Source organism: Pan troglodytes, chromosome 16 (genome assembly GCF_028858775.2).
Source record: "Pan troglodytes isolate AG18354 chromosome 16, NHGRI_mPanTro3-v2.0_pri, whole genome shotgun sequence".
Classification (NCBI taxonomy): Eukaryota; Metazoa; Chordata; class Mammalia; order Primates; family Hominidae; genus Pan; species Pan troglodytes.
In genome coordinates, this window is record NC_072414.2 from 62,890,703 (window position 1) to 62,917,827 (window position 27,125).

Sequence of the window (27,125 nt, forward strand, 5' to 3'; positions counted from 1 at the left end):
TTTTCAGCAAATCCTCAGAACAAGATCATTTACCAGAAACAGAAATAGAGCATTGTGTTCTAATTTTTTGTTATATTTCTGTTTGTACCTTTTTTTTTTTTGGAAATATGTGTTTGTGTATTAAGAGCAAATTTTATGGTTTAATTTTTACATTTCAGGTGAACTGCGGGCTTCATCTGGTTATTCAAACATCATCGCTTCCTGAAAAAAACAAAGTAAGATTTAAGAAGGTTGGCATTTAAATTGAAGATTGTTTTAAATTCTACACAAATAACAGCATGACTTAAAGTGTAGATAGATTCTAAACTGAAAAATTTAAGTAGATTTGCTTTGATTTCCAGTTTAAAGCTAGTTCTTACTTTCTGCCTACATAAAGCTAAAATAGCCCTCTTTAAAAAACTTAATGTGATTTTATTGATTACAAAAGGTTAAGGGTTTTTTTTTTTTTTTTTTGACATTTACACTTTTTTTTTTTTCTTGAGACAGGGTCTAGCTGTATCACCCAGGCTGGGGCGCTGGGGTGCAGTGGCACAATTTTGGCTCACTGCAACCTCTGCCTCCCAGGCTCAAGCGATCCTCCCACCTCAGCCTCCTGAATAGCTGGGACCACAGGTGCATGCCACCACGCCCGGCTAATATTTTTGTATTTTTTGTAGAGACAGGTTTCACCATGTTGCCCAGGCTGTTCTCGAGCTCCTGAGCTGAAGCAATCCGCTTGCTTTGGCCTCCCAAAGTGCTGGGATTACAGGCAACAGCCACCGCACCCAGTGATATTTACACATTTCTGAAATCAGGAGCCTTCTTAAAATTGATGGCATGTCATAGTTTAATTGGGGAGGTTTTTTTTCTTTCTTAATAGAGGGTAAAATAATGGTATGTCTTACTACTAATGACACCTTAGATAAAATGGTAATTGGGAGGGCATATCCACACATCCCATTTAAAATCAGGGAAGAAAAAAATAGGTTAGCAGTGGACACATGTTAGACTTAACGTTATTTAGAAGTTACGATATGAATATGAGATTTTTTTCCCCAAGATTATTTGCCCATAATGTCTCTAGCATTTCTAGAATTTCTGGCTTTTGATTTAATTTTTGAGATTTTGAGATAAACATGTTTTTCTTTCCTTTCTGTCTCACCTCAGCATTTATACTTACCTACTTTCTACACACTATGTCTCAAGACACAACATGATTTTTCCTCCTTTGACCAAGTTGGAAACCTCTAACCATCACAATTCAGGTGTGTCCTAAAAAGTTATTAAATAGGCGTCACTGGAAGAACTCTAAAGTGAAGGGCAGAGTTCACACATAACAGCATGAAGAAGGGTAAGAAAAGGCATGAGGAAGGTAAATGGAAGGACATCATTAGTCAAGGAGGCAGCTGTTGATTACATTATATATGAATATGAAAATGGTAAACACCAGAAAATAGACAATTTGATCATCTCAAATAAACAGCAGTTAGATTAATTGAAAATATTATTTATTATAATTGAGCATAATGGATTCTCTCCAGAGCTTTCCTAATTGATTTCTCTGGACAAATCCTTTTCCACCATTATAATGTTTCTAGAACTGTGTGCCTCATCTAAATATTTTTTCCAAACCATTCACTTTCTTTTGTGTGGACATCTATTCTGAGAAAATACCTTTAGGTCATATAATTCCCAAGGATATAATGCAAATGCCAACATAATGTTTATAGTATGAATACATTAGAAGCATCTTAATTTATTCAAGATACATATTTGGGGTTTTTTGTGGCTAATCATAAGAAGTTGTTCTGGTTTTGTTTTTCTCAGTCCTCCCACCAGATAATTATTTTATATCAGTTTTAGATCAAGTGAAAACCTTTCTTAGAAGGCTTAAATATACAATTTTATTATATTATAATAGGACATTTAAAAGGATTATAATGATCAAAACAGTGATGTTTTTCAACAGCATTTTATTTATATTGTGTGTTTTTTTTTTGAAGCAAATGATTCTTTTAATCATTGTATTTGTGGTGAGAGCGTGGAGGGATTGGAAGTGTCTCAGCTTGGAATATCTTTTATCTGACCTCATAAAATTGATCCTGATTTTGTGGGTGGTAAAATACAATGATAGAGGTGCAGCCATCACCTCTATCTAGTTCCAGAATTTTTTCATCATTCCAAATGGAATCCCTGTACCCATTAAGCAGTTACTTCCCATTCCCTGCTTCCCTTAAATGCCTGGAAGCCACAAATATGCTTTCCATCTCTATGGATTTGCCAATGTGGTATTTTGTGTCAGTTTTCTTTCACTTGGCATGATGTTTTCAAGGTTCATCCACATTGTACCATGTGTATCAGTTATTATATGTTTTTTTAATTTATCTTCACTGCTTGGTGTTAAATTCGTCTCCAAATATTTTTTTCTTTAATAATGTTTTTCAGGTTGAATTCAAGCTAAATAAAGACACGTCGTCATTCCCCGGTAGACTTTTACAACATGACCTTGAAAGAAACTACTCAAGTAGGCAAGGTATTGTCAGTGAATAGAGATCAGATGTGGTTCATCATTTTTGAATAATATTAAGTGTTTAATAATGTTGAATTACTAGATCCAAATAAACTTGAATTTAAAATGAAATGGTTCATTGGGACCAAATTGGTTTGGTATTTTTTTAAATCATTGGTTATATATATGTAGCATAGTAGATTATTTCCAATACAGAAAAAAAGCTGTTATTATTTTACTTTGAGGGTGGGCTATACACTAGAGAATGGAAAAAGAATGTTTCAAATACTGTATTAGAACAGTATTTGGAAGTCGCTAATTAGAGTAAGAGTATGGGAACACAAATATTAAGGAAATCAGGAAAGAATGTAAAGTCAGGAGTAGAGAAGAAACAATCTTTCCCTGTTACTATCACATATAATTATAGATTTTATATTAAAGGCTTTAAACTCTAGTGTCTATCACTTGGGATCTTGTTAAAAATGCACATTCTTAGTGCTCCCCCTCCATCTTCCCCATTCTGATTTTGTAGGTCTTGAGCGGGATTTGGAAATGTGCATTTTAATAATGTCACAGGTGATTCTGAGGTATATGGTTTGTGGGTCATCCTTTGACAAATACTGCCTCACATGATCTGGTTATATTTCTGAAATATATTTTTCAAATCAAGGAAAACGTTCCTTCACATTTGAATCTTGGTTTGTTGCTGACAGCCATTAGCTTTCTGTAATGTGCTCATGTTAAACACTTCTGAATCCACATATACAAAACTGCCTCTACCTCTTAGGAGTTTATATGAGAGGGCTGATCAGTATAGGTCTTTCTAGGTGGTTCATGTTATTACTGTGGGAACATATGGCAATTTTAAATATTGGTTAATTTTCTCTCTCTTTTTATTTCTGGACCTACTTCTTGGACCCATCTAATCTGACATATCTTTTCTCTGTCCTACGTTCTACACTCTTGTCTTGGCCAATTGCTGGACATGACGTCAGCCTAACTGCAGTTCCACAGTGTGGAAAACATCTGTCTTTGCCTTATTTGATTCAGTTCAATACTTATTTATAAAGCAAGTATTGTGTGCCGATCACTGTTTTAGGTACAGAATTATAGATGTGAAGCCTCAACTAGGGTTTTTATGCTTGCATTGTCAATTTCCTTGACATTTTTGGTAACAATATCTTAAAAGTTTTCCCGAAATCATGAATCAAAATTAAGTACTTTCACTAAGGTTTTCTTGAGTTAGAGTAGGCAGTTAGTAAACAGATTTGAGGACGGCTGGCCAGGCAAACTTATTTAAGTGGTAAAGTATTACTAGATATTCGCTAATGAGGAAATAGTATGGATGTATTGAATTTTGTGAACCTGAGAGATGAATAAAGTTTTATACATAAGTAATGACCCATTCAGTATGAATTAACTCTTTAGGAAAAAAAACCTAATTGGTTTTTCATTTAAAAAATTTATTCAAAATTGGGTTCTGTGACAGGATATTAATTTGAAATGTCTTAAATGTGTACCTGGTTACTTTCAATGTGCTCCCTCCATAGTTCCAGGCAGTTTCATGCAAAGAAGGCCACACAACTTATTTTCTTGACTTTTGTACTCAAATTTTACTTCCAAGGGTATAAAATTTTGGAAAAATTGTAAGTAGCACCTCATCAGGAAAAGTTTAGGGATGTCTGTCTAATAAACTGTATCTTGATACCCAATCATTATAATTAATTTCAGCCATTTCTTATTTTTCAAAATTAATCAAACATATCATAGCCTGTCCACAAAACTTAACCAATGGTACTCTCAGTCAAAAGTAAAGACACTTGATATTTTATTTAAGCTAGTGAGTTAAAACTTGATATGTGATTTCTTTAGGCTTCTTAGAATATTGTTAAGAGTTAACCCCTGTGTCTTTGAGATTTTATAAGTGCCATATATTGCAGGAACTACTATATAATAAAATTTCAGTTAACCTGACCTTATTGATTAAATCCCTTAATTAGGAATTTTAAAATGTGTGTGTAGAAGGGAAGAGGCAATACTTTGCTCTTAAGATAATGATAAATCACTGAAAATCTGGAGTTAAGATTTTGGTTACCAAAACAATCTCAAAGACACGGCCGAGTGGACACACATATATGGCCATATGTACTATGCCGTCCATCCATCCACCTGTCTGTCCATCCACCCATCTGTTCATTTATCTATCCATGCATCCATCTCTTCATCTATATAGTCATACTTCCAACCAGCCATCCAGCCATCTCTGTATCTAGCATACAGTGCAGTGAACATTCTTACCAAATTTAGACCATTATACTTCTTAACACTTTGAGATGCTATTTGTATTGAGATTTTTTTTAACAGAAGTAACACACGCAAAATAGATTTTCAATTAAATCTTAGTAAACTGGAAAAACAATTAATTTGTCTATTGACTGCCTACTGAATTTAGATTTTACCAAGAATATAAAGAATGTAAAATGAGGTCCATCACCCAAGGAGCTTGTAGATTTAATTGGGAAGACAAGGGCTACATATCTGGTAAGTTAAATAGTAATATAAGAAATAAATAATAACAGGCCGGTTGCTATGGCTCATGCCTGTAACCCCAGCACTTTGGGAGGCCAAGGTGGGTGGATTGCTTGAGCCCAGGAGTTCAAGACCCCATCTTGAACATGGGTAATATGATGAAACCCCATCTGTAAAAAAAATACAAAAATTAGCTGGGTGTGGTGGCACATGCCTGTAGTCCCAGGTATTCGAGAGGCTGAGGTAGGAGGATCACTTGAGCCTGGGAGTTTGAGGCTGCAGTGAGCGGTAATCATGCCACACTAAATTCCAGCCTGGGTGACAGAGCAAGACCCTGTCTCAAAAAGAAAGAGAGAAAAAGGAAATAAACAGTAACAAACTGTTATGATGAAAATTTTGCCACATAGTAATGTAGTTTTTTTGTGGGTATTTATATACCCACATATATATGTGGATATTTGTATACCCACATATATATGTGGATATTTTAACTGCGGATCTCTCTGGTTCCCAGTTATTTAGAAGGTCTTGTTGTATGGTAGATTTAAGGCCTTTTACCCTAATCATTCTTATGTCTTTCTATTTATTGTAAGCAGTATATCACATCGATAGTAAGTTCATTATGCTGATAGTGATTATGACTTCTGTGTATAAAAAGAGCTAGAAAGTTTAAGGATAAAATTCCTTTATTCACTGAGTGTAAATTTAATCTTTGATTATTGCCTCTGTATCTCAAGTCTTGTAAAGTTTAAATTTGCCTCTTAAAAATTGAGGATTGCCTTGAAGCCTTAACAAAACCATTCAGAAAACCTAACTAATGCTAACAAGAGAAACTGAGGTTGTCTGCTGCTTGGAGTTTTTCAATCTTTTGTCTTTAGTTGACCAATTAATCTTTAACTAGTTAATTCTTAGACTGCAGTCAGTCTTTAGACTGGTTTTTGTTTTGTTTTTGTTTTTTTAACCATCTTGACTTGATTTCCAAATCAATTTACTGACTTGTGGTTGCTTTTAGGTATCCTGCTAGCATGTGGACATGCCAGAAAATCAGTTTATTGGTGAATATGATGTCAATTCTGAATGCTTATACTCTAGAACATCATTATTATCTTGATATTTCATAATATTCAGAAAAGTGGGATGTGAGCACTGATTATTTTGTTCAAGAAACTAGGGGTGAGATACTTCAGTTTATGCCTTGCAGACCTGAGGTAGCTAGCAAATGCCATTGCCTTATAGCTTTTTAATATGATTTATATAGAACTTGATTTTAAGTTGTCATTATATTGTCTGGTGACCTCCCAAAGAGTAGGTTAGCTTTCTAGATTTGGTTTTCATCTTTTTGTTAGTTTCAACAGCAGAATTCTGTGGTAACATCAGGTTCTGTTTTACTATTATACTTAGTGCTCCCTTCAGACATTTCAACATCAGTTGCTGCTTTCAGAAGATTTTCTTTTCATAGAGGAAAATATGGTAGATTTCCTCTGGCATTCAAACTGTCACGTTTGACCCATTACTCAAATTCTTACCTCATTTCTGGAACTTCTCATTGTTTCTTCTTGACCATTTACATTCTTCTAGTTCTTTAGAAAATATCTTAATATTCACCTCCCCTCAAACCTGTCTGTAACCACCTTCATTAAGTAAAAAATAACCAGACACACTTATGTGCAAACTTACAAATAGGTATTCTTTTTATTCTGCATTTATGTATGTTGTTCTATTTATGAATTTCATATGTGTATTTATTAATTTCAGTCTGCTAGATTGAAAGCTACATAATGGCAAGGACACCATCTAACAAACAGCCTATAAACCTTAGAGGGGTGTCATATACTTTGTGGACCCTAACTACGGTATGCTAGATTTACTGACATCCACTTTGGTATCTTGGCAATATTCTCTACTAATAGTGGCTGAACTTACAAAGAAAGAGATGATGCGAGGTTTACATCTGCTATCCAAAACTACTTTTTGTGTATTTCCTATGCATCTCATCCACAACAAATGTGATAGAACTATATGGGCTGGAAATGAAAACTGCCACGAGGTCCTTATCAGCATTTGGAGATTCTTCCATTAAGACACCTTCAAAATCCAGAATACAGCAGGGCTGTCATAGTGCTGGCCCAAATATATCTGGTAATGAGGAACTATCATTTTAGTTATAGACAGTTAGAATTTAAGGCAAGGAGTCAGGATTACAAAGGGATGAAGATAGCACTGGACTAGTTCTGTACTTTAAACCAATCTGTAAGGCAAGGGAAAAATTATTTGGCATACATGGAACACATAGTTTAGGTTTAAGAAGGAAAGAAACAAATTCATCTTAGTAATTAATTTCAAATATGGAGAGCTATGGAAACTATACTTTCTAGATAAGATATTTATGGTGCTAAAATTCTCCAAATATAAGATGACTTTAGTTTCAGACTTCGGAGGTTTTTCTTAATTAAGTAATTTGTATATCATTTTTAATAGGTGATCATATTAATTTGGTGAGCTCATCATTGTCATCATTTCCTATTCTTCAACGTTCTTCTGAAGAGAAAATTCTTTACTCAGACAGGTTGAGCCTAGAAAGGTGAGGACAATTTCTTTTCTTTTCTTTTTTTTGACTAGGTAATACATAGACGTGGTACAAGACTTGAAAGATGCAAGTCTCCCTCCTTCCTCCTGTTCCCCAGTTATTCAATTCTCCTATTTAGATATAATTTTTTTAACCAGTTTTTTGCTTCTCCTTCCTGAGGTATGGTGAGGAATTTTATATCTATATAACATAAAAGAGCTTGACTATACTTCACAAGAGTACTACAGCAATTCTAAAATATGACATTGATGAAAAATGGATTGTAGTATAGAAAAAAAACACAATATAATCCTCACATGAGCTTCCCAGGCCCTATCCAGTCTAGTTTCCTGTTACTTCACTGGCTTCATCTCTTCCTACACTCTCCTTCACTCACTGCTCCAATCATACCTGCCACCTTGCTGTTCCTTGAATACACCAAGAGTGATTATACCTCAGGAATTTGGTACTTGCTATCCCCTCTGCCTGGAATGCTGTTCCTTCTCATATCTCTAGGCTTATTGCCTTCAGGTCTTTGCTCAAATGTCATCATTTCAGGGATGATTTTTCTCTGGCCATCCTCTCCAAAATTGCAACCCCTTCCACACTGAAGTCTCTAGCCCCCTTCTCTGCTTTCATTATTTTTCTTCTTAGCATTTATTACCCTATAACATAATAACTATTTACTTATTATGTTTAGTGTCTGTCTCCTACTAGAATATATGTTCCATAAGCACAGAAATTTTTGTCCAGTTCTGTATTATTGGTATTTAGAACAGAACCTGGTACAAAACACGCTCTTGATAAAATTTTTTTTAATGGAAGAATATATTTAGAACTCGATCCCCATCTTTACATCTAGAAACTATCCACAGTAGCATGGTGGGTGAAGGATCCCAGTCTCTATCTACCCCAGTGGTATAACCAGCAGAGAAAACATCTCTGTTTTGCATACCTTTAGCTTAGCAGTGCACACCTGACAACAAATTATAATGAACTATCTGTGTTTATAGTTGGGAAAAACTGCTGGAGGTTCTAACATGTTCTTTTGTAGGAAAAGTAACACTGAAGGGCAGTATCTCTCATGACATCTTTGCGGTATAAGTGGTTTATGAGAATGCTGTCTAATATTTATAACTTTCATGGTATTATTTTAATGTTTTGAGGGATTTTTTTGGTAACTTTTCTCTTGATCTTTAAAAGATTGGCCAAGAATAGTACCTCAGCCCTTCAGTTTCATGTTACTTGACATTAACAGGAGCCAGTATTTGTAAGACTGTGACATAACAAGTTAGGCACTTCCTTTGTAGCTTGGGATGACTCAGGCAATTGTGAAGATGGGTCCTTAACAGCATGGGCCTCTGGGGTGGAGAAGCAAACTTTGATCAGGCAGAGACTTGCTTATCAAGAAAGTCAGGATTGAGAGAACTGACTCCGCTTCAAAAGTTGGTTGTAAAATGACAGAATCACAAAGATATCATAAAGTTAGGCATCATTTGACAAGAACCAGGATGTGCAGTCAAGAAAGGTTGGCTAGCAGCAAGGAACTAACTCAGGTATCATTTCTGAGAGCCAGTGGGTAGTGCCAGTGATTTCCGAAGGCAGATCTGCCATGCTGTGCAGCTTCTTAGCTAGGAGCCTGAGGGGTCAAGGGCAGAAGCCAACCCTGAGAAGAAGTACTTGGAAGAGCTAGGCTCTGGCTGTTTTGGGAGTTAGGTTAGGCCTGGAGTACCAGGAAGGCAGCCTATCAGCACCAAGAAGGAAACACAGAAGCAAAGGCATAGTCTGTTAGATGTATCAGTAATGGGGTAGGATGTAGCAACTCAGGAGTTTTGTAGGCCTAGAAACTCCCCTTGAGGGCAGTGGGTCTCTAGTTATTATGTATGTTTGCTTGCTTGTTTTGTTGGAGTGACAGGGGTTTGTGGGGTTAAGCAGTATACAAATGAGCCTTGGCACTGGGACTTAACCACTGTGTTTAGAATCAGAGAAAGTGACTTTATTTCAATCTACGGTAGTTCAGGTAAGAGGGAGGATGGAGGTTATTTATTTTCCTGTCTTAGTGATGACCGATTCAAGAATTGGATGAAATAGAAGTTGGGGGGTATCAGTAAGTTTAACTAAGAGAAAAAGAAAAAGACTGAAGCAGGAAAAGTGAGATGATTTAAATTTTTTGCTAAGCTGATGCACAAAGATACAAATTTTAAGGTAGAATACTTACAATTTATTAATTTATAATTTATATACTAAATTTATTGATTTATCACAGTTCTGATAAAATAGTTGGATAAAATATTGTGATAAAATAATTGAATATATGAAATGAATTTTAAATATTCTGTGAAAAAATAATTGAATACATGAAATGAATTATAAAATTAACCACACATTAAAATAATTAAACTATTGCCCAAAATTTCCTTTTCTTTTCCTCTATCTTAAACAGGTTTCTTTAGAATCTATATTTTTAAACATCATAGATTTGTTAGCCATTAACATTCAGTTATTTTTTTTCTGCGAATCATTCTTTTTTCTCTTTATCAGGAAGATTCTGATCACTGTCGTAGTTTCACTTATGCTAGTAACACTCTGATATATTTTCTTTAAAGCTTTCATTAACTTGATTTCTACTGAAAGAGAATATTTCTAATAAACTTCCCTATTAGAGTTGTTCACACTCAGATAGAGCTGTATTTTCCTTGAGCTGTATTTTAACCTCTCAGAGTAGAATCACGCAGGACCTCCTGTCTGCCCCTATTATTTTACTACTAGAATTCTTAAAGGGCCCTGAACTTATTTACTTCACATGTAGTATGTTACAACATTTTGCATAATAGAGGCTTACTGTTTTAAATATAGCTCAAAGCATATATTTGTAAGGTTTCATCCTACCCTGTAGCACTCTAAATGTTCTGCAAAGTTCAAAGTGTTGAGCATGTAAACATATACTTAAAATCTTAGTTTCTAAGGAAATGTTAAGTAAGGACCACTTTGCCATTAATGGATCTCAGGTTGAATTTTTTTTTTAATCAAAGTGAACTCTAGATGACTGAATTTCTTGCTCTTTTGAAGATGTCATCTGGCTCAAGACTCTATGATTCTCTGAGATTTTTATATGTTTTTAACTCTGATGACTTAGTTGCCTGGGCAATCGTTACATCGGTGGATTGATGCCAAGGGCATTTGTCTGGTTATGTGACAAGATTCCTTCAGCCATTTAAACCTCTATCACAAAAGGCAATTATGTTGAATGTTTTCTCATGTTAAGTCAATTTCATGTGAAATAACTTATATTCGAGTTTTTTAAATACAATGAGACCTTAGACATAATTTTAATAATAAACCCTGTCAAAGTCTATTGGCTTTTTTTGTGTGAATGATTTACAATTAAATATAGGTCGCTTAGTTCATGGGGGTTGGAAGTGGTCCAACTTATTTTTTTCTCCTCACAGAATGGGAGCACAAAGATACTACTAATAATATTTGTAAGAAGAGGTAAGTGGCTGAATCATAACCTAATTAACTTTTTAACATTTTTTCTAGACAAAAGCTGACCGTATGTCCTATCATCAATGGGGAAGACCACCTTCGTTTGTTGAACTTTCAACACAATTTTATAACTCGGATACAAAATATTTCTAATCTACAGAAGTTAATATCATTGGATTTATATGATAACCAGATTGAAGAAATTAGTGGGCTTTCGACTCTGAGATGTCTTCGTGTCCTTCTGTTGGGGAAAAACAGGTATTCTTTGTAGAGCAGTTTTTGTAGCCTAATGTTATGTGTAGGATTAATGTGGAGATGACAACTTAGAATTGAATAATACTTAAGAAATGAATAGGCTAAAATTTTTAAAAAATTATTTGAATTAGTTGAATGGATTAAGATCCAGTCATAATTTGTTTCATGAGATTCAGTATGACAATTTGTCACACCAGATAACGTTTATTATGTATTTTACTTCCATTGCTTTCCAGTGCTGTATCTTATAGGGAAGTAAATAGCAGACTTTGGCCTTGATTTTGTTTTCTTAGAACTTACTTTAGACATGTGTATTCACTTTAGGCTTATGTGTTTCACTTGTGACTCTTCCCAGTGTTTGACTGAGGGTAGACACTCGATACTTTGTGATTATCTCACAAATTGATTCTTTTTCAGACAGTAGTTTCAGTTTGTATCTAACATTACATCCTATATGAACTTTCCCAGTTCCTTTTATACAACTCTATTCCGTAGTGCAACTATACAGTTCTTGACTCATTTCTTTGAGATTCATTCACTACTTTTCATTCTATTTTACTGAATAGCTTTTGCAATGCCTACAAAGAAGGGCTTTATAGTAAAATCCAAAAATGATTTTTATATTATCAAATGAAGACTTTAGATATATATTATAACCAGGCTAGGTTCTCCTCCTCCATCTTTCCCTGCCTCCCACCCTGGCATGGGTCTTGGATTACTCGTTGCAGGAAAAAAAAAAGTATTATCTCTTCCTTACCCATCTCAAGGTTCATGGCCGACACTCTATAACGAAGACAGATTAACAAGAGAAAAGCATTAACAATTTATTTAATACAACTTTTACATGACACAAGAGCCCTTATAAATGAATATCCTCCAAAACAGGGAAAACTGTGTATTTTTAGGCTGAGGCTTGATAACAAGTGGACAGTATGATTGGACAAAAGGAGGTGTGATCTAATGGTAATAAACTGGGGGAACTTAGCAAGGCCTATTTGTTCAGATTCTTCTTGGTGTCTCTGTGTCTTCATTCCCTTTTTTGGGGTATATTATATATTTTACTTCCATTGCTTCCTTCCATGAGCGTCATAAGACCCTCATTCCAGAGGAATCCTGCCCTATATCCAAAAAGGGAAGGGATAGATCAGATACTTCTATCTATCTGGAAAATAGATCAGAGAATTCTTTTCATGGCCTCGGGGAGAAAGGTGAGAGAAGCTCAGACAGTGAGCTTAGGAAAAGTATCTTAAATTTAAGGTAGGGTAGGTAGATCAGAGAATTCTTTTTATGGCCTTAGGGGAGAAAGGTGGGAGAAGGTCAGAGAGTGAGCTCCCTCCATTTTTTTTTTCTTTTTCTTTTTTTTTTGAGATGGAGTCTCGCACTGTCACCAGGCTGGAGTGCAGTGGCACCATCTCAGCTCACTGCAACCTCTGCCTCCCGGGTTCAAGTGATTGTCCTGCCTCAGCCTCCCGAGTAGCTGGGACTATAGGCACGTGCCACCATGCCCAGCTAATTTTTGTATATTTAGTAGAGATGGGGTTTCACCATGTTGGCCAGGATGGTCTCGATTTCTTGACCTTGTGATCCGCCTGCCTTGGCCTCCCAAAGTGCTGGGATTACAGGTGTGAGCCACCGTGCCCGGCCTGAGCTTCCTCCTTATATGATTTTCTCAATTTCCTTCAGCTTAAATTACTCAGTATGCCAATGTGCCATAGTTTGGGGTATTGTGTACCCAAAATAAAGCCTTGACTGTCTTTATTCTCACTACCCAGTGATAATATAAGATACTTTTCCCAATATCATGTCCCAGAGTGCTAGGCTCTTGTCTGTCCTCCATAGTTTCTATGAAGGCTCCTATCAGTGTAGTTTATTAATTAGTTCAGTGTTAAGCTAAGCGTTATGTAGTCTGAGCAAATTTGGAGAGTATCTTAGTCTGTTTATGTTGCTATTAGGCAACCCATTGGGGATCAAATTTTAACATGATGCTTGGTGGGGTCAAATATTCAAACCATAGCAGGGAGATTATAGAATCAGAGTATTAGAGCTTGAAGTGACCTCAGAGAGTAGCTTCCTCTTTTTACAGATGGAGAAATGGAAAGGCAAACTGACTTTTGCAAAGTTAGATATATACAAAGTCTATACAATAAGGGTATGCCACCAGAGCAGTTCACTGAGTAAGGTGAGAAGGGAAGTTCACTTTTCATACATTTAAGGCATTCCCTAGTCTACCTATTCTCTTGCCCAGGTGCTCCCTATTCTCTTGCCCAGGTGCTCCCCTATTCTCTTGCCCAGAGATTTCTTTTCTTTTTTTTTTTTTTTGAGACAGAGTCTCGCTCTGTCACCCAGGCTGCAGGCTGGAGTGCAGTGGCGTGATCTCCGCTCACTGCAAGCTCCACCTCCCAGGTTCATGCCATTCTCCTATCTCAGCCTCCTGAGTAGCTGGGACTACAGGCACCTGCCACCACGCCCAGCTAATTTTTTGTATTTTTAGTAGAGATGGGGTTTCACGGTGTTAGCCAGGATGGTCTCGATCTCCTGACCTTGTGATCCATCTGCCTCGGCCTCCCAAAGTGCTGGGATTACAGGCGTGAGCCACCGCGCCCAGCCACCCAGAGATTTCTTTACTAGTTTCTGATCCTCAGAGTTACTGATTTATTTGCCTTGCTTGCAGTTATTCTTTAATATCATTATCATTATTCCCTGCTTTTAGTCCTTCAGTTAATATTTTTAGTGATATTTAAAATCACTTTCTCTCGTATTTAAGCACTGCTCCTGGTTCCTACCATTTTAAGTCATCTTTCCATCTATTCTATTTTCCTATTTGTACTTTTCAGCTTCTCTGGCTTCTTAGAATTTACTCATTAAGTTGTTGTTTTTGTTTTTGATAACTTGTGCCTTGAAGGTACCAGTCTATCTGAGCTTCTGACTTTATTTAAGGTCTTTTTGTTCTTTCAACTCTAAGACACTTAATGCCTTTCTACTATGTCATTATTTAGTGAAGTAAAAGCAATCTAATGCTGTGTCTTTTTCCTCTTTCTACTCCTCCATCTTTTTTATTTGTTGTTTGTTTGGTTTTAACCTTATTTTATTTTTCACATAAAGGAATAGCTGTTGAACAGTTCTAGAACTATTAGTGTTCTTGAATCAAAAAGAAAATGAGTCAGAAGAAAACTTTCCATATTCTCCCCTATTGCATGTTTTTCAAGTGTCAGTGAAATGCAAGTCTGAGCCCTAAAACAAATGCCAAGTGGTCTCCAGCCAGCTGACTTTGTCACAGCAAGGGGCCTGTGAGCTGTGAAGATGGAAATCTGTCCTGGGTTAGTACCTTGTGAACATTAAGCAAACCTGGCTGAGGATGCTGGTAAAGAGGGAAGTACATCTGCTACCCTGTCTCTTCATGCATTTGTGTTAGATAACTTGTTGCTTCCTGTTGGTCAAGTTCAGAAAGCTTTCTCCTTCCCACATTACAAAGCTCTGCATTGTCTTTTGGTCCAAGGCAGTGGAACCATATATGGAAATCCAGGGCAATCATGCCTCTGGGTTCAGGCAACTCCAACAAAGATTTCTACTCTAAAGCTAAGAAAGAACCTTGCTCAGGTTCTGTATGTGAGGTTTCCGTTGATACTAAAGAACTCCCGACCCCACATTGCTGTCAAAGTTCTTATTCTCTAATTGTTCTGCCTTCAGTATCTCCTGCTTATCCTCTCCAGGTCCTCTGCCACCCTCGTCATTACAGGCTAACGCATAGAACTTCTCTGCATTTTCTTCTGATCACCCAGGATTATAGATCAAAACTCTTAGAACCTGGGATTCTCTGTTTCCTTCCTTTTGACTCCTTGAAGTTTCCCACTTAAGGATTTGTTTCTGATACCTGAAAAGCTAAGCCTTCATATAGGTCCTGTAGTGAGGTCTTTATCCTGGCATCAGTAACATAGTGTGGCCTGCGGAGACAGGCTGTGATATATCCCTAGAGGCCTCAGGTGATGGGTGAGCCTCATCTTTTTCTAGTTTCAGTTTCTATTCAATGGAAGAACTTCTTTTTTAAATAAATCTTTCAGGTCACATTGGTGTTAACGTAAAAATGGTCAAATTTGGGGGCACTGGCTAGGATTCTGCAAATTCCTCACATCAATACCTAATCTGACCAGTAGGGGCCTTCTAGGTCAACTGATGCCTTCATTTACCTCTGAATTCTTTAGAATTGGGTAAGTTTTTAGGTCATTTCAGCTGTTGGGGGGTGGAAAGAGAATTTATGCCAAAGGCAACTCATGAGAACAAGAGAGCAAGATGTTTGGTTGGTCTTGGGTTTAACTGATTGAACGACTTGGCTGTTTTTCTTCCTGTTCACCTGGGCGATCCGAATCTGATGTGAGAGTCATAAAGCAGCTACGTGTCAAAGCTAACGAATACCAGAAGTCATGTTATAGCCCAATGGGTTCTTCTTGCCTGCTGCACAGAAAAGCCAATACACTGAGACAGCAGGTGTTGCAACTGAGTAAGAGTTTAATAATCACAAGGCAGTCAAGTGAGGAGGATGGAGGAGGAGATATTTCTCAAATCTGCCTCCCTAACAAGTTGGAGACTAGGATTGTCAAGGGTTGTTTGGCAGGCAGGAGGCTAGGGAATATGGGTTCTGCTTATTGGTTGGATTGGGGATGGAATCACAGGGAAGTTGAAACTGTCTTCTTGCACTGAGTCAGTTCCTGAGTAGAAATCACCAGTCTGGGTGGTGTCAGTTGGTCTACGAGAATGTGAAAATATATCTGAAAAATATCTCAAACACTAGTCTTAGGTTTCACTAACAATGTTATTTATAGGGGAAATTGGAGAAGTCACAAATCTTATTACCATTGGCTCTGTGATTCCTGAGCAGTAAGCAATTACAAAAAGGTAGGTTAGAAAACAATGACTGATTATCATTTAATTATGCCTCCGTATTAGCAGAATTCAGGCCCCTAACATAATTCTAACCTTATCATCTTTCATTAGTTTTATGAAGATGTTTTTGGTTCCTGAACAAAGATGAGGTTAGTTTCAGGAAGGGACTGTTATCATCCTTGGTTTAAAGTTAAACTGTAAACTAAATTTTTCTCATAGTGAGCTTGGCCTATGTGCAGGAATGAGCAAAGACAGTTAGCTTGTATGATTAGAAGCAAGATGGAGTCAGTTATGTTAGATTTCTCAATTTTGCAAAGGTGGTTGCAGTCACAACAGATAGGGAGTGAATATGTGAGGCCCTGGTGGAATTCTGAGGGAATACATACTGCACATGATGGTTTCTCTGATTGAAGGGCCTTAAAGGTGCTCAGGATTTCTCATAAAGACAGAAACAGACTACATTGATTCTTCAAATCGCAGAACTTTGGGGTGATACAATCTCCATTATCCCTGATGTATAATTTTCAAGGTGTTAAAAATATGATTCTCAGACAAATAGTAATCACAGGCCAGCATTTTAATTAATTCAATAATATAGGAACCAGCAGGATGACAAAGCTGGTTCAAAGGAGAGTAAGAGGAACTCATAAATAGTCAGTGTTTTTACAAGCACTCTGGGTGATTCTGATAAATCCAGAAATTTGAGAACCACTGTTTTAGGGAATGTGAACTTGGAAGTATAAAATAATGGAATAAAAGGCTTCTCTAATAGCTATTAGAAAGCATGGCTCTGTCCTAAGCTGTATGATTACGGTACTATAATTTTCTGCAACTGTTGTAGGTATCTCAGGAGCAAAGCAGGCAGAGGAAAAATTGTGTTGAAAGTTGTACCTGGGCTGGGCGCGGTGGCTCATGCCTCGAATCCCAGCACTTTGGGAGGGTGAGGCAGGCGGATCACCACGTCAAGAGATCAAGACCATCCTGGCCAACATGGTGAAACCCCATCTCTACCAAAACTACAACAATTAGCAGGGTGTAGTGGCTCGCACCTGTGGTCCCAGCTACTTGAGAGGCTGAGGCAGGAGAATCACTTGAACCTGAGAGGCAGAGGTTGCAGTGAGCTGAGATTGCGCCACTGCACTCCAGCCTGGTGACAGGGTGAGACTCCATCTCAAACACACACACACACACACACACACACACACACACACACACAAACACACAAAACAAACAAGAAAGTTGTAGCTGTTTTCCCATCTGGTTGGGCTATTAATTTAGCTATTTGAGAGATTTAAATTCTAGATAGGATAGTATTAAACGCCTGGCACTAGGTGAAGGCTAGTGAAAGAGTCCAGTGAGTCCGGAAGAATGCTGATGATTTGGATGAAGTGAGGTAGGAATAGGGTACAGATTCTGTCAGGGTGATGATGTGAGAGGAGACTGATGAGGAGGTGGTGGTCATAAGGCAGTGTGATATGTGCGTGTGTGTGATAAGGGAGTGAAGAAGATCTACAGCTACACAGCGATGATACATGGTGGGCATATGAAATATTTTTATAAATTAAATTGGATTGAATTGGCTTGTGGTAATAAAATTCTTGATTTGGCAATGATATAACTGAGATCAAGTGGAGACAGAAATCAATGAAGTTTAAGTCTGCATTATGTTTACATGGTAATCAGTATGTATGTATATACATACACACTACATATATATATCACATATATACACACTATATGTAGATAACATGTATATTATTCAATGGATGATCCAAGTTCTGAAAACAGAGAGGTGGAAGTGGTTCTTTGAGGCAGTAAACAAGGACAACGAAAATAGATGGTGATAAATATATGGTGATAAAGATGGGTTGTATGAACTTAATTTGTTGTTCTTTTTTTGCCATTGCTCCCATCTGGCATATCAAAAATTTCAAATAAATATAAGCATTTTACAAACTGAGCAGGTCCCAGTAGAAAGCATTTAGGTGGTATGCAGTTTGTCTCTGTCATAAAGGATCCTATTATGAATACCCTTGTGCGTACAACTTATTCATTTAGTTAGTATGTTCGTTCATTCATTAAACTAATATTTATTGGGTACCTACTTGGCACCAGGCACTGTTATGAGTGCTGGGGATAGAGTAGAGAACATGTCAGAATGTCCTTTTAAAGCTCACATTTTGATTTGGCAAGAGAGATTTTTAAAAAATATAAACACAAAATAATATAATTTTAGGCTACGATCAATTCTGTGAAGTCAAAGCAGAAAAAGGAAAGAGTAATGGGGACAGGAAGGGAAAGGTATTTTAAATATGGTCATCTGGAAGCAACTTTGAAGAGTTGTTTGATCTGAGACCTGAATAATGTGAAGTTTTGAGGGAAGAACATTAGGGGAGTAGGAATAGCAAGAATAAATACCCTAAGGTGGAAATGTACTTGCCAGGTTAGAGACACAGCAAGAATGCCTCTGTGGCTGGAGCAGAGTGAGTGAGCGAGCCTGTGGTAGGAGATAAGGCTGGCTGAAAGGTCAGCAGCCAGGTTAGTGCCTTGTAGGCAGAAGTAAGGAGTTTAGATTATATTTTAATGTGAAGAACTGCCTTGAATAAGTGCCTTGACTTAAGGTTCTTAGACATAGGATTGCTCTTTTCTAATGATGTGACATTTAAACTCTCTTTCTCTTGAGTGGTATTGCATTTTTTTAAAAATTATAATAAATCAGAGGGAAATATATTATTGTTGAATATATATAACTATATATGTAGATAGAGTAAATTAAAATGAGTTACACCTTTATGCCTTAGCATACTTTGATTTACAGATAGATGTGATACATCCGTATTTCTATTCTACTTATTCTGGTTTTCAGAATCAAGAAAATCTCAAATCTGGAGAATCTGAAAAGCTTAGATGTCTTGGATCTTCATGGAAATCAGGTATTGTAAAGCCCTTTCATTTCTTTCTTTTTTGAAAAAAAGTCCAGGAAAATGGTATAAAAGTTTTAAGAATCATACTCGCATTTAATTTTTCAAGAGTTTCTTTATTGATTCACTGAAATTTCTAAGGTATCAAGCTTATTTATAGAAGATTTGGTAACTCCTCAGCAGTACATGACAGATACAGCTTATAAAACATTTCAAATTCTTATAGTTATGACAATTTTGTTTTTTATTAACTTATTTTTAAAGTACACATTTTGCAACCCCAATCCAAGACCTAGAATATTACTGACTTTCTTCTACTTAGGTATTTGTTTTTTTATTCCATCTCCTTATTTCTGCATCACAGGTAACCACTATTTTAGGTTTCATGCTTTTCATTCCTTTTTGGGTTTTTCAGTTGGTTTTATCACATATAGGTGTGTCTTAATAATATATCCTTTAGTAGTATTGTCTCTTAATTTAAAAAAGGTATACTATATGTTGTCATCTAGTGTTTACTTTTTGAATACAGCATTATATTACTGAGATTTAACTATTTCAAGTAGCTATAGTTTTATTTATAGTTGTATGTTCCATGGTAAGACTATACAAAAACTTTTTGCTCCAGTTTCTTATTGATAGACATTTGGATTGTTTCCTGTTTTTATTGTTGTTGTTGTCTGTTTGTTTTATCTTGTTTTTTGCTATTATGAATAGTACTTCTAAGAACTTTCTTGTACAAGTCTCCTGTTCTTCATATTCCATATGTACTCTAGAGTATATAGGAGTGAAACTGATGAGTCATAGGCTATTTAAATGTTTAACTTTAAAAGATAATGCCAAATTGCTTTCCAGAGGGATTGTACCAGTTTGTACTCGTACCACTAATACATAATCATGTTGCTTCCTATTCTTTTCAACATTTTGATTTGTCAGACTTCTTAATTTTTTTCTGATTGAATTGGTATAAAGTGGTATCACTTTGTGGTTTTGATTTCTATTTTCCTGATTACTATATAATCTGGGCTCCCAATTATGTTCAATTTGTCTACTCCTGTATCTGTCTGAATTTCTATATTTATTTTATTTATTTATTTATTTATTTATTTTTTTGAGACACAGTCTTGCTCTGTCGCCCAGGCTGGAGTGCAGTGGTGCAATCTTGGCTCACTGCAAGCTCCGCCTCCCAGGTTCACGCCATTCTCCTGCCTCAGCCTCCTGAGTAGCTGGGACTACAGGTGCCCGCCACCATACCCGGCTAATTTTTTTGTATTTTTAGTAGAGACAGGGTTTCACCATGTTAGCCAGGATGGTCTCGATCTCCTGACCTCGTGATCCACCTGTCTCGGCCTCCCAAAGTGCTGGGATTACAGGCATGAGCCACCGTGCCCAGCTCTATATCTATTTTTTTATGTTCCCTCTCTTTATTCTTCTCTGTCAGATCATATTGGCTGTTTTTCAGTCCTTTGCTCATCCATTTAAATATTTGTCTTTGAAATGTAATATTTATAAATAGTTACATGAGCTACATACTTATGCAGAATGTAAAGTCTCTTCTGCAGTGATAAGCCTACATCCTGGGATGATCGGGGAATCCCTGCCTGTTGATGAACAAGATCTTTCACAGCTGCTTACAGTTGGTCAGGTGAAAACCTCAGTGTGGTCTCTCTAGGCTTTCTAACAGCTGTTAGTTCCAGTAGTTTTGGTGAAAAGCTAATGTAATTAATAAAAACCTTGATAGATTTAATAGGCCACATCTATTAGGTTCGAATCTAGTTCAGCCTGATGTGTTTGTCTGTGTGTGCATGTAGTAAGTGGGAGGAGTGTTGGTGGCCTGGGAATTGTCTGGCTCTGCAGGTTAGTTACTGTCTGTCCAATAGAGGGGAAGTTATCCAGTTAGATGGTGCTGGAAGGGGAAGAGGAATTAAAGAGTATTGACAGTAAAAGAATATCATATGCAAAGGCACTGAGATGGAAAACAACACAGTAAGTATTTACCACCAGAGAACAGAGCATATGTGGAAGGATGCTGAGAGAAGAGACTAGAAAGGTAGGCAACGGCCAGATTGTGGAGGGCTTTGTATGCCAGGCAAATTAATTGGTGTTTTATCCTGTATTTTAAAAACTGTTTATAACTATAAATGAAACATTTTATGATAGCAGTATTTTTCTTGTTTATTTTAAAGTGTATACATGAGAAATAATAAACATATGATTTTCAAATTCTAATATATCTTTAAGAGTTTGTGAGTACTACCCAAGATCTTCAAGAGCACCTGATAAATGAATACCATATCATTTGATCTGTACCTTATGTATAGGCATTATTTACCAATCATTATGTTGATGAAAAATGTCTGTTCCTTGTTAGCTGACCTGTGTTATATATTTTATAATTTCAGCATATGTTTGTGATATTGTGTGTGTTAAAATTAAACATTTGTAGTGCACAAATTACTTCTCAAGGTTCTTCCAGTTATAGAACCTTGAGAAGTAATTTGTGCAGTACAAATGTTCTATGACTGGAAGAAGAAAGTTTTAAATGAAAATCTGAGTCTTGTTTCATAATATATGAATCCAAATAGCAAAAGTTCACAGTATTTCAAAGCAAAGATACAGTCTTAGTTACCTTAGGTTTCTAAAAAGCCAGGAAGGAACTATTCTAGATGAAACAACTAATGTCCAATTCTAAAAATGTAGCATCTTATAGTAAAAAAGCTAAAAGACATTAAGTGAATGTTTTTTGTCTTTTGAATTTACTTCTATTGGTAATAAAAATATGCTTGGTGCACATTGTGAAATAAAACATAATTGGTTTATGGATGTGAAATCATTCTGAGTAATGATGGTGGTGTTCAGGAAATGGATTGGGAAGTAGAGATGGAAGGAGGGGAAATGGAGACAAAATAGTTGGGAGAAACGAATTACAATAATCTTGGCGAGAAGTGATGGTGGCATGAACTAAAGTAGTAGCAATAAGGATATGATAAGGGGGCAGATTGGATAAATATTTAAAAAGTAGAAACATCAAGACTTAGCAATTAATTATATATGAGTAGTGAATACAGAGGAATCTAGGAGGTTGACTAGGAATTTCTAACCTAGAGCTTGTGTTAGTTAACCATAATTTTTTCTCTCAGTGAATTTTTGCTTTAACATAGACACAGATGTGCTTCAAGAAGAATCTGTTATTTCAGTGATCTCTTTTCCTCCAGGGAGAGCCTGCTATTTCTGTGGCTGCTTACCTGAAAGCAAACACTTGCCCTTTCTGTATTGGTAGGTAGGAAGGTTATCTTTATCCAGGCAGAGCAATCTGGGTTACTCTCATACACAAAGGTTAAGACTGGAGTATCCAGCTTTCCTAGATGTATTAAGAAGCCTTGCAGTCTATATTGGGACACTCTCTGATCTGTATGACCCATAAATGGGCTTTCCAACATTCCCATCATCTTTTTTCTTGCTGTGAAGTATATCAATCAATCAAGACCTATGCTGTCACTTTATACAACCCTTTGCCTGAAGCTTCTATTATCTGCTTTATGCCTGTGACTTTGTCCATGGCTGTAACGAGTAATTGACTTTATTCCATAGCAGATGTTGTACATGATTCTGGCCTGTTGGGTTGCAAACCAAGAAGCCAGATAATATTCTTAGTGATTTTTAAAATATGGGTCTATATACAAGAATTAACCATGTTTCTTTTCAGACTTTTCTAACTAGAAGGTAACTAAATGCAGGCATTCTAATTGTAAGCCCCACCAGGACCATGTGGAAGGGTAGTTTTCTAAAAGAAATGTCCAGAACTATTAGCAGAAGGGAGAAAACACACCGTGCAGATCATACAATTGTCCCCCATAACTCTATATATTTATATATTTCTTGAGCTCAGGAAAGTTTTCTATGTTTAAACACTGCTTCTTTTCCATTTATGTTTGTTATATCTGTATTGTTTGTCTTCCATCTCTCCATCTTATCTTTTATTCTTCCTCTCTGTTTTTCCTTAGCATTTTGGGAGGATTTCTAAGCTTGCGCTGACATTACTGATTACTTTTTCTACAGTATCTATTTTGCTTTTTACTGGCTTCTTGCATTTTAAATTCTATCACCTGTTTAGTTTTAAAATATTTTACTCCATGTCTTATTATACAGTTTTATCATCTGTTAATACTCATAATCTTGTTTCTTTGTCAACTTTTATATAATTTTATCTTACTTTACATTAGTTAAATCAAAAATCTTAAAACACGTTTTAAACGTGGTCATAGGTTACTTTTATATATTATTGAATTTATAATAAACATGTTTCTTTTCTGGAAACTGGATGGAACCTAGATGGTGTTTCTTGAATATAAGAGTGTCCAAATAACAATGTGAAATATAGATTAGACATCTGAGAAAAGTTCTTTTAGCTAACATCTGCTTTGAAGTGTTAGTAAAAAATTTCAAATATACTGTGATGGCAATACAAATGAGCAAATTAATCTCTAGTGATTGTGAAATTCATTTTAATGTTCATCAGGTTGATGAAGTCCTCCATGAGGACTTCTATTTTGTGTCATGCGGAAACTCATCCCATTGTGCTACACTTGCTCTATTATAATAGTGGGGCTTAACATCACTTTGAGCTCTCATCACTTCACAGTGTTAGTTTTTACTTACCCTCTCCTTAGTGTGCAGCTCAAACTTCTCTGCTGCAGTTCAGTGCTGATTATTTATTATTATTATTATTATTTTTGAGGTGGAGTTTCGCTCTGTCGCCCAGGCTGGAGTGCAGTGGCGTGATCTTGGCTCACTGCAACCTCTGCCTCCTGAGTTCAAGTGATTCTCTTGCCTCAGCCTCCTGAATAGCTGGGATTACAGGCCCATGCCACCACACCTGGCTAGTTTTTGTATTTTTAGTAGAGACAGGGTTTCACCATGTTGGTCAGGCTGGTCTCAAACTCCTGACCTCAAGTGATCCACCCACCTCAGCCTCCCAAAGTACTGGGATTACAGGTGTGAGCTACCGCGCCTGGCCTCAGTGCTGATTATTAACAGCAGCAGCAGGCCATCTGGAGTGGCTGCTGCCATCAGGCCAGCTGCAGCAGGGAGGCGTGGCTGGGGCTGTGGGCTCCATGGAGCCAGGGGGACCTGGGGACAAGTGGGAGCCCTGCCCCTTCCGAGTTGGGGCGGGAGCTCCCCCGGTGCTGCTGCAGCCACTCAAGCCACGGCTGCAGACCTGGGCATCCCTGTGCTGTTGGGGCCAGGAAGCAGGCAGGAGCCCCGCCCTCCTGGGTACAGCTGCAGCCTCCCAAACTGCAGCTGTGGACCCAGGCATCTCTGCACTCTTGGGGACGCAGAAAGTACCCCCCAACCCTCACTCTCCCGACAGGTTCTGAAGTGTTTGTTTCTGCTGTCTGGCTTCTCCCTGCTGTCGGTGCCTGCTCCAATCTCAGAGCAAAGTTGTGGTTGAGCCTGGGTGCTGTGGCAGCCTGGCCAAGTGTGCACATGCTTGGGGCAGTGCTTACACACCGGTCCCTTGCCACCTCAGCTCCCTCTGAACTTTTGGTGCCAACAAGCATAGAAGGGAATCTGAGGGGGGCTGAGGGCAGCTAGGTGCTGGCCTGCAGTTGCCCCTTCATGCTTATAGCCTGGGCACCATGAACAGCAGCAGGAGGCAGACAGTTGCCTGAGCAGAAGGGGGCAGGTCCCTGGTGACTCCCTACCTTCAGGCCAGACTGCCAGTCCCACCGACTGGAGTGGGAACTTGTGGTACCTTTTCTGGGCCTGCCTGTGGCCGCCCATGGACCAATCAGCACTCACTTCCTCTACCCTGAAGCCCATAAAAGCCCTGGACTCAGCCAGTGCTGAGCAGACATTGGGATAACCAGCTGTAGAGAGGACCAAAGTACTCTAGGGCCCTCTCTCTGTTGACAGCTGTAGAGACATTGGGATGACCATCTGCAGAGAGGAGCACCTCACTCTAGGGCTTCCTCTCTGCTGAGAGCTGCAGAGTTGATGGGATGACCAGTTGCAAAGAGGGGCTGCCCTTTCTGCTGATAGCTGAACACTTGTCAAGATGACTTTCCTAGTACAGAGGAGCTACCCTCTCTGCTAGGAGCTGAACACTCATCAGAACACCCTGGCTGTGGAAAGGAGCTGCTCCCTGTGGGTTTCATCTGAGCTGTTCTATCACTTAAGAAGCTCCTCTTTGTCTTGCTCACCCTCCACTTGTCTGCATACCTCATTCTTCCTGGTCGCAGGACAAGAACCTGGGACCCACAGAATTTGGGACCCCAGAATGGCAAGGCTAAAAGAGCTATAACACAAACAGGGCTGAGACATGCCCCTTGCTCGCCATGTTGCAGGCAAAGAGAAGGAAACTGTGGCCCTTCAGGTCACCTAGACTTGAGAGCTCTCCAAGCCAGGGCTGTGACTCTCTCTTTGGGACCCTGAGGTTCCTCGCATATCCAAGCTTCCGAGTGCCACTGTGTTCTCAGTGCCAGCTGTGGAAGCTGCTTGCAGTGTTCCTGGTCCAGCCATAGCCTCGCAGAGAGCTGGTGCCCATGCCAACACCTGGAGCTGCCTGCCCTGCTGTAGCAGCCAGCATGTCTGACTGTGCACAGTGGCCAGACCCCATGCTCACTCACACTCCCTTCTCAGTTCCACACCTGACTTGCCCTTAGCAGGCGTGGGACCCAGGCCAATAGCATGAGCTGAGTGCAGCCTGCCAGGGTGGGTAGGCAAAATGAGCCCAGCGGGCCAGAGCAAAACTTGGGCAAAGGTACCACTGGCCACAGAGGTTTCTGGTCAGAAAAATGACACCCCAAAGATCCTGTAACATTATATGTACATGCATATTCCATGATTCAAGTCCTCTTGTTTTAAACAATGTTCACCATTTTGTACCCTCACTAAACATCTTCCATCCTTATTAATGGAACAGCTTTCCATTAATTAAAAAAAAATTACCCTCATCTTCTACTGGGAATCCTAGTTCCTTGACTCTTTCCATTCAGACTCGACTGCTCTCAAGATCTTGCAGTTTAAATAGAATTAATAAGGGTAACTTGATGTCATTCCTTTCCCTTGCCTTTTCTGTCAGAGGGCAGACTTGCTTTGTTAAAACATGATGAGCTTATGCCTTGGGATCACAGTATGTTTCTATTTGGCAGGTAGTATGTAGCCTTCACAGAACCTGGGACAGACTGGGCACGTAAAGTTGCCCAATGGACTCATTGACTATTTGATGACGTTTACGTCAAGTGTTTACTATGGTCAAATTGTAAAATATGATCTTTTAGCTAATGTTCACAAGTTACGTGACTTCATGTTATCTACAGCATAGGAAATTGAAAATAGATTTTTAAATGTCTACATATAAACTTGCCACTAAATCTAGTGACTTCGAATATTTTATTTTTAGGGTTTTTAGAACATGTATATTTCAGGTTTTTGCCTGCTAATCACCCTTCTCCTATTTTCTTTAACAGATTACCAAAATTGAAAATATTAATCATTTGTGTGAGTTGAGAGTTTTAAATCTTGCCAGGAACTTTTTAAGTCATGTTGATAATCTTAATGGGCTGGATTCACTAACTGAACTTAACTTGCGACACAATCAAATCACTTTCGTGGTGAGTATTAAAATGGAGTTGATATGTACTTTGTGGCTTTCTTTCAAGGAATTGAAACAAATGTTGTAATATGGCTTTCTGCAAAGTAAGAATCTACGGTTATTTAGGTTTTTTCTGAATTTAAATTGTGGATGTAATTATTAAGCTCTGTAATATGTTGATTTGGGAGGTATTGAGGTATTTTCCATTTTAAAGAATAAATATAATGTTAGAAACACAACAGAAGTGTTATCACTAAATGAATCATTTGGTGTAAATGAGTAGTAAACCCTCTTCTGTTTTGTCATGGGTATAGAATTAATAAGAAAGAGGGTTATTTGTGACTGAAAGTTGAGAAATTATTGTACCAACAGGGAAAAGGCACAGAGAGGAGAGATTGAGAGTTGTGA

The 27,125-nt window shown here is 37.8% G+C and overlaps 1 protein-coding gene across 10 annotated transcripts in view; it reads left to right on the forward strand.

The window, feature by feature from the left end:
• The window catches only part of LRRC49 (leucine rich repeat containing 49), a 159,450-nt gene that overhangs the window by 662 nt on the left and 131,663 nt on the right, over positions 1 to 27,125 (forward strand). Inside the window, exons 2-8 of one of the 10 annotated variants that reach the window (XM_063794015.1) lie at positions 159 to 215; positions 1,147 to 1,244; positions 2,425 to 2,512; positions 7,496 to 7,598; positions 11,124 to 11,327; positions 19,069 to 19,135; positions 26,593 to 26,736. Coding sequence is in view for 4 of the 10 variants with exons in the window: in XM_009429033.5 (XP_009427308.1) it covers positions 159 to 230; positions 2,425 to 2,512; positions 7,496 to 7,598; positions 11,124 to 11,327; positions 19,069 to 19,135; positions 26,593 to 26,736 (678 nt within the window). In the remaining 6 variants the exon portion in view is untranslated. Of the gene's footprint in view, positions 1 to 158; positions 231 to 1,146; positions 1,245 to 2,424; positions 2,513 to 7,495; positions 7,599 to 11,123; positions 11,328 to 19,068; positions 19,136 to 26,592; positions 26,737 to 27,125 lie in introns of those variants that run through there. The other 9 variants (XM_009429033.5, XM_054666806.2, NM_001246364.1 and 6 more) reach the window with 9 other exon arrangements.